The sequence below is a fragment of the Denticeps clupeoides genome, chromosome 19 (genome assembly GCF_900700375.1).
Source record: "Denticeps clupeoides chromosome 19, fDenClu1.1, whole genome shotgun sequence".
In the NCBI taxonomy this organism is placed as follows: Eukaryota; Metazoa; Chordata; class Actinopteri; order Clupeiformes; family Denticipitidae; genus Denticeps; species Denticeps clupeoides.
The window spans coordinates 15309623-15323186 of NC_041725.1; the positions used below are offsets into that span (position 1 = coordinate 15309623).

The window sequence follows — 13564 nt, forward strand, 5'->3', positions numbered from 1 at the left end:
TTCGGCCTATTCACATCCGAGAAGGACCAAATTACAACACAATAAGATCCAAATTAATACATAAGATCGGTAGGGTTGGGATGCTCAAAGGCTATAAATAGAGAAAATTTGGTCGTGTTTTTTATTTTTAATTTTTTAACAGACTAAACATTTAAGAACACGCCCATGACATATTAAAATGTAACAACAAATAAGCCAGTGAAAGTAATAAACAGTCATATCTGCTGCATGTGGATATCTATACCTTGTCTTTTCATCAATCACCAGTCATCTACTATGGCCACTAAACTCACAGCATTATATTTTCACACTCTGAAGGATTTCATGTCCATATCCACTGACTCCAAAACACTTTGAGGCATGGTCACGCAAATTTTATTAAAATTGAAAATGTAAAGTTCTTCATTCAGTTATCACTGACATTGATAATTCTGGGGTTTTGTATGTGGTATGGGAAAATATGTACAGACAAAAATGGCCTTTTCTAGATGAGGGGGCAACATTGAAATGAATGGTCCAGAAAATTTGTGAAGGACACATTGTAATAAAACACATGAAGAGAATAAATCAAATGTAAACATCCAGTGATGTAAACATCCAGGCATTTACAGAAGAAAACCATGACTTGCGTGGGTGCGGTTCTATGTGATGTATACATATTTTACAATGTTCTTCAGTCAGTCTATAGGCTAGAACATGTCAGGGGCGTGCACAATTTCGCAAAACACTGAATTTGTCAGAGGCAATCACGTCATATTTGTGCTTAAAGGGCTTCAGCACTGATGGAGAACTGCATGATGAACATTTATTGGATGCTCTTCACATTGGACAACACAATAATGACAGTAAGCAACTTTTGGACCTTAAGAAAGTTCTCATTGACTTTGCGGTGACTGACTACAACACCTTGCCTGAAGGAGATAAGAAAGAGCCTGAGTAGCACTGCAGCGAGGTGGTGCCTCTGAAGCTCACTGAGGTCAAGCAGGAATGCGGTTTGATCTCTCCGATGCCCTCCGCAGCAGAGTTAAGTCCACGCCACGCTCTGTACTCTGAGTCTCTTTCGATGAGACAATATGTCGCCCTACCCAGTGAAAGAACGAAGTCCAGGTCCTTCTGAATGGGAACCGGCACAGACAGAAGCTTTCACAACTGTGGAGCTTTTTTGATGCATGACAACAAACTCACGTTAAACTTGCAGGGCAGTTTTGTTTATTCTCTCTTTTTGGTAGAAGATATGCGTCCCTTATCCGACACAGAATGTCTTTTCCTTTTCCCATGCTGCCCTAACAGCGGTCGTCCTCGTCAGTGTCACTCAGCAGTTCGCAGGTGGCCGCGGACGTGGCGGCCTGACCAAGCCGTTTACGGAAGTGGCCGTTGGGCATTTGCCAGCTGTGCCGGAGCTGTGGTGCCGAGCTGATGGCGTTTGCCCGGCCCAGGCTGGTGGCTATGGCCGCCTCAAAGGTGAGCGTCTCCTCCAGTCCAGTGGAGTCGGGGCTGTTGTACTCCTCGTGGATGGCCAGGTACGGCTCAGAGATGTAGCGCTGAGGGGACGAGTGCAGGGCCCTTGCCGCTGCCAGCGCTGCAGTCAGCCCTGAGCTGGGCCCTGCCGCCGGTCCCTCCCGGGCGGGGCCCTCTTCCTCAGGCCTGGCTTGAGTCTGTGTGTTGACCTCCCCAGCTGCTGGTGGGACATGGGCTCTACACACCAAAGGAGAGTAGGAGATGTGTGGGCGTGGCCGCGATGGGGTTTGGGGCAGCTGCCGGCGGCCCCGAGGAGTGCTGTTCCCAGAGCTGGCGGTGTTGGGGCTTCCTGAAATATTTCCCTGCTGGAGGGGTGGAGAAGAGGTGAGACCCAACGACTACATTTAAAGGATAAAAAATATGCCCACTAGTGGTGTGAACCTTCATTGGTCCTACGTTTCGACTCGAGTATGTTTATCATTTATATTTACATTTTACATTTACAGCATTTATCAGACGCCCTTATCCAGAGCGACTTACAATCAGAAGTTACAGGGACAGTCCCCCCCTGGAGACACTCAGGGTTAAGTGTCTTGCTCAGGGACACTATGGTAGTATGTGGGGTTTGAACCTGGGTCCTCTGGTTCATAGGCGAGTGTGTTACCCACTAGGCTACCACCACCCCTTTATAAATGCCTCGATAATCATCACGATGCGTCCCTTCAGTTTTTCTACATTACTTCAAATTGTGAACGGTGACCGTGCACTCAGCAACCGCATACAGTTGGTAAGTGCATGCAACGTTTCTTTTCAAACGTCCATGTTGACGAGGTCAAACTCCGACCCGGAGCGGCGCTGTAGTCAGATAAGGCAGACTACAATATTTTATTCCACCACCAGAAAAACGGCATAACGGCATTATGATGTAATCAATGATTTTCTGCACTGCATCGGTCGCGATGCATCGATTATGCGATGCCCACCTGTCCTAACGAAGAGTGCGCCCGACCCTCGCTGGGAGACCGAGAGTGCTGGCGCTCCTGTGACTGGTGCTGGCTTCGCTCCTCGGAGTTGCAGCGCGACACGTCGGGAGACAGAAGGTGGCGTCGCTCTTTGGACCGTCCCCTTTCCTTGACCACCTGCTCCCAGTGGCTAGACCTGGTGCCTGCACGATCACATGGGGGCAGCACAAAAAAAACCCAAATCAGCACCCCGGGTCCCTGCCGCAACCTGCTCTGGCGTCAGATAAGGTTCAGCAGATGGACCTCTGTAGCTCCGCTGGCGCGGCCTGTGCAGCTGGTCAGGGCTGACCCTCTCCAGGGAGTATTCCTCCTGCCAAAGTCCGTTCACACACTGGTCACCGATGGTGGAGAAGGAGCGCTTCATTCGCCTGCTTTCCGCGGCCGTCTGCAAGACACAAAGCCGTCGGAAACGTCCAGATGCATACAGGCGTGGACATAACAAGGACACTGTTCTAGTACGATTTATAGATCGGGGGCTTTGAGGCGGTCCATATTACTTCCTCCGCTGGATTAAAAAGGGATACGCCGTCCTCTGAACAACAGGCTAATGAAAATATTAATGAAATTAAGACACATTTTTGCGTTTTGAGTTTTTAGCCATTTTTAGGTCCCACTGAACCCAATTTAATTTGACAGAGGATCTTAAAACATCTACCAATTACAGTGCCGTTCAGAACGTTAAAATTAAAATCCAGTGACACGTGGATATGTGGAAGCAAGGGAAAATGGCAGTATGTCTCTTCCAAGCATAATTCCGAATGTTATAATTCAGAATTCTGAGGGTTGGCACTCAATAAGATCCTCAGCACCGCAGCTACCACAATCTCTCCTAGAAGGTGGGGAGGGAACTGCAGCCTCCGTACCTGTGGTTCTACAGCCAGCCGTGGCATAGAGGAGGCTCGGATTGACCCTGCCCGGCCAGGCACCTCGAGGGGGGATCCCTGCCTGTTAGTGGGGCAAAGGATGGGACTAAAGTCTTTTCTCTCCGAGACCTATGCAGTCAGAGAAAGAAAAAAGACGAGGGAGAGAAACACAGCAGGTTTGTAATGGGTGAAAGGTAATGCAAAAGTAATGACACCCAGGGTCCAGCAGAGGGCCACGTATTTCTTTTCAACATGTGATCATGAATGTGCTAAGGAGATGAATGTAAAGCTGCATCTTGTGTGCATTTATTAGAGTAAAAGTAAAGTGTAGTGATTGTCACATGTGATACACAGCAGCACAGCACACGATGCACACAGTAAAATTGGTCCTCTGCATTTAACCCATCACCCTTGGTGAGCAGTGGGCAGCCATGAGTGTGTGGGGACGGTGCTTTGCAAAGTGGCACCTCAGTGGCACCTTGTCAGATCGGGATTCGAACCGGCAACCTTCTGATTACGGGGGCGCTTCCTTAACTGCTAGGCCACCACTGTCCCATTATTATTATTATGCTTAGGCTGGAAGCTGCACATTACACCAGCAGATGAGGGATGCGGAGGAAAAGCAGGGCGAACCACTGCAAGCAGAAACACAAGGAAAGGATATATGGTGATCCAACTGGCCTTGTTGGATCCCACCTCTCTTTTCCCACTAAACCTCAAAAAAAAATGCAGAGGGCCAAAGCAAAGGGGCAAAAACCAGAAAACACAACCCAAGAAATCCTTTACGTTTATACAGTTCAGATGCACAAACAAGGAGCCGTGAAAAGCAGCAACCAGCATCCTATAGTGACTGCAAAGAAACTTGCGGCCAGGATAAGGAATAAGACCCCCCCAAAAAGCACAGATGCCATTCAAGGGAATATGCCACGGCCAAGAAATGGGAATAGAGCAGGTGGGTATAGCAGAGTCTTCATGCTCAGATAAGAAGGAGGACACACACATACACACAAGGGAAGTGAACACATTTCTATCATTAAAAAAATATTTTATTTGGTTGCTCTGTATGGCATTTGGGAAGGTTTTGCGAAAGCACTCTGCAATCTGGCTGCTTATTTGCTGTCTGATTCCTGTTTTTATTAACATCTTGACTTTGCAGCTATGTATAGACCCTTGGTAAGCTGGCTTTAAAATGGAATCGTAAGCCGTTTATTTTTTCCTGTGACCACCACTTGAGCTCCGTTCTGTCGAATGCGTAATGGATTCTCCTGCTGTTATCAACAACTGCATTCTCATGTGCGTCCCAGATCAATCAATCCATCATGATTCATTTACTAATCTTATTCTTTTTAGGCCCTGTTTCAGTGGGTACAAATCTTCTGCAGTAGCAACATTAGCATAACACCCCAACTCAGTTACTGCAAGGACATAAATGGATATATTACATATTGTACTTCATATTGACACATGTGACAATGCAGAGGTGCTTTGTATTGCTGTGCAAACGTAGTCCACTGTTCTGTCCATTGGTGCATTTGATCAAGCTCAAATCACACAGATTTCTTTAATAGACAAGTGGGTACTGAAATCATAGGCATGTAACATACTAGACACTGTTTGACATTAATACTTGCAAATACTCTCTTACCAAAGAGTGTAACGGGTGGCTGTGGTAATTGCTGTAGCCCTCTGGTTCCTCCATGTCATGGGACATGGGTGGCATGAACAACTCCTGGGGTGAGATGGGGTTCAAGGCTACAAACCCTCCGCTAGTCCTTACAGTTGAAAAATGGAATTGACAAAAACATTACTAATGTTATATCTGTGGGACATCTGAAATCCGCAACACACACAAACACACACAGTGGTTCTTACAGGGCTGATCCGGCACTATGTGTGAGGAAGGGCAGGGCTTTGGCACTTGTGAGAATGTCCTGGGGCAGGGAGGATGCATCCATGCGCTGGAACATCGGTGCGTGTTTCTGCGAGGGAAAAGTGGGTCATTACATTTGGCTAATGACAATGCTAGGAGGAAAACTAAAATTAACAATGAAATGTTGCATATCATCTTAGCTAACATTCCCAATGATGGAGGCATCTATCCTTATTTTGCTGAGGATTTAACTAATTTACAATCAGTAACTATACCTGATTCTTTATAAATCCACTACTGAAGAAACATACTCCTAATCCTGAGGTTTTCATCAAATTACACTTTCTAATATTCCATTTATGTCCAAAATCCTCAAAGTTGTTAGCAGAACAAATTGTTTTTTATCCCAAATGTCTGGCTTTAGACAAACCATAGTACAGAAACTGTCCTACTGAAAATATTACAAGACCTTCTCCTATCATGTGACCAGGGCCTTTTCTCAATGCTAGTTCTCTTAGGCCTAGTGCAACCTTTGACACCGCAGACCATGAAATTGTATTAAATCCTCTAGAAAAGCTTGTTGGAATACATGGGTCAGCCATCTCCTGGTTCAAATCCTACTTTGCAACTAAGGAGTTCAATAGGGTTCAGTGCTGGGCCATTTATTATTCTTATTGTGCATGCTGCCTCTCGGACAATTAACTCATAGGCATAGCATAAAACAAAACATTTTATGCAGGCGACATCTCTGTCAGGCCAGATGACATCCACCTCCTCGTCTAAAGGACATCAGAGATTGGATGACCTGCAACTTTCTCATGCTCAACTCAGATTAACAGAATATAGTTTGGAGTGTGCTGGTTTCTCAGCTGTTCAAAGTAAAAAATGTGGGTGTGACTGTTGAACCTTCTAATTTCCAATCACTACATGCATGGACTACTGTAACCCTCTTTTTTCTGGTTGGCCTGCTGTCAACCTGAATAAGCTCCAACTTCTTAAATCCTCTGCAACCTGGGATCTTACACATATAAGAAAATATGAGCTCATTACTCTAGTATTGTCTTCTCTACAATGGCTTCCAAGTAATTACAATATGGACTTTAAGACACAACTTCTCACTTACAAATCCCGCCACAATCCCTTTGTTCCTTTTTAGAGCCCCAAATCAGATATCATTTCAATATTTAAATCCCAGATTGTACCAACTGTCTCCTCACCATTAGTAATGCTGCAGTAGTTAGTGCTGCTGGAAATGTTTTGTCCCTCACCTCACCAATTGTCATTCTAGCTGACTTAATATTAACACAGCCTTCTTTTTACTTCAATGTGAATGGTAAATCTCTCCTGGAGAACATCCTGGTGCAGAGTGATCATGTGGCATTGCTGACCTCCATGCATTTCCCTGTTTGGCCCTTACAAGCCATCTGCGGATTGCACCAGATAGTCATCTTCTACATCTCTAATACAGTACCTCAATACTACATCATACATAAGTGAACTACAAAAATCTGACGTATCTCACTGAACGACCTAGTGTAATTCGGTGTTGACCAGAGGAGGATGGTTCCCCTTGGTTCCCCCTGAGTTTTTCCTTGCCACCGCTGCCTCTGGCTTGCTCACTAAGAGCCTTGAGCACTGTTAATTTTGTCAATGTACATTGTAAAAAGCGCTGTATAAATAAAAATTGATTGACTGACATCAGTAGTAGTGTTGCTTGAATTGGCAGAATTCACAGATTAGCCGATACAGATGTGTTTCACATAGAAATTGTTGGAACAGAGGACAGTGGCAAATGTTGCAAATATTGATAATGTCCACATGAGCAAAAAATGTCAGACAAACCTGCAAACAAAATGCAATGTCTTGCAAATAGAATGACTTGACTAATAGGCCTGCACAGTTACATGAAAAGTCGCAGTCACCTGTTCCTCCAACTGCTGTCTCAGCTTCTTGGCTTTATTCTGCTTGTAGTAGTCCATGATCATCATTGCTGCATAGATCTTCCCTATGGTCATGTCACTGGCTAAAAGACCACAGCATTTCAAAAGAAGTCTTTAAAGGACCAATTTTCATTTCCGTCTTCAAATGTGTAAGAGGGAGCTTAAAAAAGACGTCAGTGCCCTCAAGCATCTTACCCTTGTGAATTGGCACAAGCAGATCTAGTGATTTCTGAGAGAGGTGTGGCCAGATGACACTGATCTCCTTCTGCAGGTCCAGGTCCATCTGACCCCTGTCTTCTCCTCCTGTAACACAAGCGAAATGTAGGAAGTCCTGAGCGAACTGGTCAAAAGAACTAATCTTGCACTGGCAGTAGCCAAGAAGGGACACGTTCTTCTAGCTTTCAGGCAGACGGGCAGTGGGCTTTGTGTTGAAAGAGCTACTCATTATCCCCTATAAAGCTGAGCACGTGCACAACACCATGCTGCTCAGATGATGAGTGTTGTTCTCAACGTGTCTTTGGCAGAAAGTGATATTAGTCTCTTCTGACTGAAAGTGTCTTGCAAATTTGAATGGGCCTGGACATTCTTTGGTGGGAAATGGCTTCAGGTTTGGACTTGTGGAGATTGGAAAGTCTTGTATTTAGGGGCCTGACATAAATTTGTGCAGCTACTGTTTAATCGCCTTTGGCTTCGAGGTAGGCTCACCGAGGAACACAATTCTCTCATGATTGTCCCTGGTGCCACCATATACTACTCTGTGACAATGCTCTGTGACAATTCTATCAAATGAGTCCTGAGAAAAGAAAGCCAGAGCGTGAGGTAAGATTTATTGAAGCCAATCAAACACAGTCCGACAATTTTTCACTCCTGAAACCCAATTTAATGGAACAGGGCAAAGTGCAACAACTATAAACAAAGATCTCTGCCCCAGCAAATGACAAGAAAATAGCTGTAGCAGTATAGAATAATTGATGATTTAATGAGCGAGAGAGAGAGTTTGTCATTATACTTCTGTACATCGACATTCTAAACACTTTTCCATGTTCAAACTACTGAATTTTTACATTATTTTATTAACACTTTCATATTGCTGATTTCAAGATGTCTTTATGGTGATGAAGACTCTGGAGTAATATAATTTACTCGGACCATTGGCATGTGGTCTTCAGTGACATGGTTGCATGGTGGCTGATTCCTCTAACCTCGTGCTATTTTGACCTCCAAGGCGGTACGGATCAGGGCCATCAAGGTGGAGGTGAAGTGGACGGACATCTCCTCGTCCACTGGCATGTTCATCAGCACCAGCCTCTGAGGGGAGCCATGTTGAGCGTCACCCAGGTGGAGAAGAAGATGCACACATGAGCTGAGTTTCCCCAGACAAGCTGACAAATGACGGCTTCTGACAACTGGGAGTGTGATGATTCAAAACCATTATGCTTAGTTTATACTCTTACTTGAGTGCTATTACAGAACTATGCAATAAAGAATATATGTGCATTTGTTGAGCTGTTTGTGTAGGATTGTAGCTTTGGCAAGATTTCATCTGAACTATCAACATGATTAATGCCCTTTAATCATGTCAAGGACAAAGAGTGATTAAATTTGATTTACAGTGTTTTGGTGAGCTCAGAAACCAAACACAGCCATGCAGACAACTGATGGGTGACTGATAGGAAAAGGATGGCAAGCACATGTGAATGAAAGGTGTGGGTGGTAGTAGCCTAGTGGGGGTAACACACTCGCCTATGAACCAGAAGACCCAGGTTCAAACCGCACTTACTACCATCATGTCCCTGAGCAAGACAATTAACCCTGAGTGTCTCCAGGGGGGCACTGTCCCTGTAACTACTGATTGTAAGTCGCTTTGGATAAGTGCTTCTGATAAATGCTGTAAATGTAAATGAAATGGCTCACATGAAGTCTAAAAGTGGCCAAGCCATTACAGTTATAATGACAGTTCTACACAACTGTAACTTGACAGCATTGAATAGAAGCTGATGCTTTTAACCACTATCTTATTATGCCTCCCTACTGTGAACCGATTCAGAAATAGGCATCTTCAGAAAAGCTGAGATGTCCATTAGAGATTTATGCAAATTAGAAGCAATTAAAAAAGAAAGTCATCAAGTGGTTTCTGTTTCCATTGAGTGATGTTGAGGGATTAACGCTCACAAGGGTCTGTGCAATTAAACCTAGCAAAGAAGTTCTAAGAAATGTGGAGCGTTGGCATGGCGATTTCAGCTGCATCCAACACAATAGCAGTGGTCACTTTTAATGTTTTAAAAGGCAGAAAACCCAATTTCTTCTGTGGACACAATTCGGAGAGGCCTTCTGACTGAATTTAATTCACTGAATTTAAGTTCAATTAGTGCAATAAGCAGGTTCATGGAAACTCAGGCTACTAGTGCAATCTGAAGGGAAAGTTCTCTTCAACACCAGCGAACAGGTTGAAAGTTTGCCCAAATGAATGTTCAAAACAATGAAGAGCAGTAGCGCAGTAGAATCTAAATGCTTGGTTAAATGCTTGAAGCCTGAGCGCAAATAAAATATGGGATGGTAGTAGCCTAGTGGGTGACACACTCGTCTATGAACCAGAAGACCCAGGTTCAAATCCCACTTACTACCATTGCGTCCCTGACCAAGACACTGGAGTGTCCCTGTAACTACTGATTGTAAATCGCTCTGGATAAGAGCGTCTGATATATGCTGTAAATGTAATAAAATTGTAGTGCTCATGTAAATAAATGAATTGCAGGCAAATTAACCAGTAGGGCAATGGGAGAATACGCAAGAATAATATAAAATAAATGAGCATTAGCAACTAAGATCATCACAGCAAGGTTGTGTTGGTATTCCAGCACTGTGAAACACTCGGCGTGCCTCTGCTTGAGCTATTTTGAGTGCATAGGCGTGTTCACTGTGAAAATGGCGTCTAGTCACACGCCGCACATATGAGTACCTGAGTGCTGGTCTCACTGCAGTCAAAACACAGAGCGGTGCACTGAACACTCTAGCACTGTACAACACTGCCAAGCTGAAATTCATAACAGTACTTATTCATATTGTACACTGTGTGGTTTCGAATGCAGTGACTGGACCATTTTTGAAATGCCGCTGAGCACAGCACTATGTGCCATGCATGGTGGAGCTTGTTCACTATTTGTGAATGTCACTTTACTTAATCACACTTAATCGTAAGGCCAAAGGCTTTAGGCCCTCAAGATTTACACAAATGAATTGCAATTAAATATGTATGTTTGCGTATGTGATGAATTAATGTCAGTGGGTTTAAATTGTCCAAAATGAGTACGTAACTAAATAGAGATAACAGTAACTAACAAGTGGTTCTTTCTTGTTTAATCTATTTATGCAAATCCTGAAGACGCCTTTGACATTACACTAGCAAACAAGCCCATGCATACCATTGAGCACTGTGCTTACGACCATTTAAAAAATAGTGCATCCTGATTGTGTTCGCACGTTCCGCCCAATGCATAGTCATTATTTGAAGTGTAGTTTGAGTTTGTGCTTTACTTCACACGCAAAATGACAGAGAGAATTACAGTTATTAAAAAGGAAATGATAATAATAAAATTTCTTCGACTACCTTATAAGCAACTTTTGAAGGACATTTCTTGCCCAGTCCAAGAGGTGGAGACATGTGCGTCAGCATCTCGTACATGTCAGTATAATGAATACGGCCACTGGGGGAGTCAGGAAGCAATGCAGATGAGGAAGAAGAGGAGGAGGAGGAGGAGGAAGAGGAAAGACAAGGCAGGCATTCCCAAGGACAAACACAGGGAAGAAAAACAAAAAGATAAAAAGGGAGAAGGAAAAGAAAGGAGGGTTATTTGGTGCCTCCATACACATGGGGAAACAAGTATAAAAAAAATAATCAGTCTGTTGTCTTTCTATGCACAGTCGTCATAGAAATCACTGAGGAGAGAAGCCAGGTTTTAGGGAGGGCAGGTGAGTGACAAGTGGGTCTCTTGGATCTGATAATATCTTTTCTGTAATTATTCACTCCAGAATCAACAGATCCAGCCCTGGTACAAAGAGACAAAATCCCAAATGACAGTCATCTACGAGGCAGGGTCGGTGAGACATGCACACCCGAATTGGCGGTGTGACCCTGCAGATTTATGGAAGAGAGGAAGGCTCTCACATTCGTTCTTTGGCTTGGAGGACAGTTCTGCCCCACCGGTTCTTTCAGGCCAAAGAAACGTGAGGGAGCTGCTGTCAACACAGAGGACATGGGTCATCAGGAGGCCAAACTGGAGCAAAGGCAAGGAGAGGAATGGAGTGGAGGGGACGGGTGTAGGTGATTAGTGAGAGGATTTTTTTGTGGGAAGCCAAACCTTGCACGCCACCCTGTAGGGGCAATTCTTTCCAAAGCCCAAAGGAGGTGAAATTGCACGTACTACTTTGTACATCTCCTTATAGTGAAGCCTTCCACTGGAAAAGCAAAATACAGTTAATTAAGCAACGCAGGCTGCACTCTGGTCTCACTATTGGAGGAGAAGTTGGTTCCTGAGGTATGTAAGCAAACATTATTTACAAAAAGTGGTTTGAAAAATTAATGAAAAATTGTCCATAAAAAAAAAATCCATCACATCAAAATGTAATGTAACATTTCATTTTAATATATTGCTATTGAAAATGCAAAAAAATGTGGCAATTGAAATAACAATGATGCCGTTTATTATTTTACTTTCCAGCCATTAAGGAAACTGATTGTTTTTGGCTGGGTAAACAAAAATATTACTCCATAACAAAGAGTTTCTAAAAAATCAAAAAAATTATAGTTCTGGAAAAAATGCCAGGATATTTTAAGTCCAACTCTCAACTTCCCTGAGAGTGAGAACGTCACCTCTGAGAAGGTGTGATTTAAGATTTTCACAAATTCTTCATGTGCTGAAGTTGTGCAAAAGGTTCATATGCCACAGACCAGCACAACAAACAAAAACTTCGACGTAATGCTCTTTTTCGGAGGCTCAAGACTATAAATGAACATGATCTTTGAAACAAATACCATAGTATTATAGCCATTAGGGTGACTTCATGAGACAAATGGTCTACTTCTTACCATGCAGCACGGTCATACTCCCCCCAGATCCTCACAAACTCATCAAGGTGATGTGGGCCCAGGATGGACGAGTCGCGGGTGAGGTACTCAAAGTTATCCATGATCACAGCCACAAAGAGATTTAACATCTACAGGGCACAGAACTTGAACTAGAACTCTTTTGGAAGGCAAAACACAATGTTTCTTGTATAGGGCGGGGTCCCTAATGCTCACCAGAAAGGAGCTGAAGAAGATAAAGGAGACAAAGTAGAAATAGGCAAAGTCCGTGCCACATCCTTTCCTGTTACTGACTGTCTCGGTATCGAATGTGTCTTTCTCACACTCCTGTCCTTCCAAACAGGAGAGCATGATCTCCTGCCAAGACTCCCCAGTGGCGCTCCTGTGACAAAAACAAAAAAAACAGCAAAACTGTCAGCAGAATGTCTTGTTACAGGACCGAGACCCCAGATTGACAAGCAAGAGCGTGCCTGTGGTGACAGCAATCGCCATGATCGACATGATTTAAACTTGGGGAAGGACCAGGCGCTCCTACCTGAATAGAAGCAAGAGGGCACCAAAGAAGGTCCTGAAGTTGGTGTGGTTGTTGATCTGAGATTTCTCGGTCAGCTTGATATTTCCAAAAACCTTGGGGGCAAACGATCTGGTTATGAAACATGGCAGATGACCAGTTTTCAACAATGAGGTAACATTGAAATAATTGTTGCATGGTTCCACAGGGTACCGGTTACCTGCATCCCAATGATAGCATATATAAAGAACAGCATGGCGATGAGCAGACAGACATAAGGAAGAGCCTGGAGAGAGAAACAACGGGTTAAACTACCATGGTCTTAATATCTTCTATGCTAACTGGCAAATTAAACAAGAGTTATCCCAGATTTTGACACCATGTATTTATCAAATTTTAGATAATTTCTAAAACATACCACAGAAAAAACAGGCCATGGAGAAAGTTCACAGTGGAGATTTTACACACAGTAGAGGTTATTACAACATCAGGGCAATACACTGTGTTCCAGTCCAAGTGTAAAGAGTAGGTAGACATTACAGCATCTTGGAAAAATTACAGTTGTTATATCACAATAACAGCTAGCTCACTAGAGCATTCTCACCCTTTAAAAATAATAAAATATATTTATCTTGTATAAAGAATATCATAACAGTAAGTTTTTGTTCCAGGACTAATCTAGGGTTTTGCTTGTCATTTTCCTATTTACCTTGTTAGTTTGCATTCAACAGGAAACATTTTCCAGAATGCACAATTTAGAAAATAATTTTATCTTTGCACCTGTTATTCCATATTTAGTTTGTACTCTGATTGGCTG

At 43.5% G+C, this 13564-nt stretch overlaps 1 protein-coding gene across 8 annotated transcripts in view; it reads right to left on the reverse strand.

Annotated features, from left to right (window-relative positions):
* Positions 1–359: 359 nt before the first annotated feature.
* cacna1ea (calcium channel, voltage-dependent, R type, alpha 1E subunit a) overlaps positions 360–13564 on the reverse strand; it is a 98947-nt gene continuing 85742 nt past the window's right edge. For 4 of the 8 annotated variants that reach the window (XM_028962428.1, XM_028962435.1, XM_028962432.1 and 1 more), the window contains exons 36-49: positions 12968–13033; positions 12772–12863; positions 12453–12618; positions 12240–12367; positions 10761–10857; positions 8356–8461; positions 7349–7456; positions 7136–7236; positions 5216–5322; positions 4989–5115; positions 3344–3472; positions 2724–2865; positions 2442–2623; positions 360–1823 (exon numbers count right to left, since the gene is read on the reverse strand). In XM_028962428.1, coding sequence (XP_028818261.1) covers positions 1284–1823; positions 2442–2623; positions 2724–2865; positions 3344–3472; positions 4989–5115; positions 5216–5322; positions 7136–7236; positions 7349–7456; positions 8356–8461; positions 10761–10857; positions 12240–12367; positions 12453–12618; positions 12772–12863; positions 12968–13033 — 2091 coding nt within the window. In that variant the 3' untranslated portion in view covers positions 360–1283. Of the gene's footprint in view, positions 1824–2441; positions 2624–2723; positions 2866–3343; positions 3473–4988; positions 5116–5215; positions 5323–7135; positions 7237–7348; positions 7457–8355; positions 8462–10760; positions 10858–11511; positions 11609–12239; positions 12368–12452; positions 12619–12771; positions 12864–12967; positions 13034–13564 lie in introns of all 8 variants that reach the window. The other 4 variants (XM_028962436.1, XM_028962429.1, XM_028962430.1 and 1 more) reach the window with 4 other exon arrangements.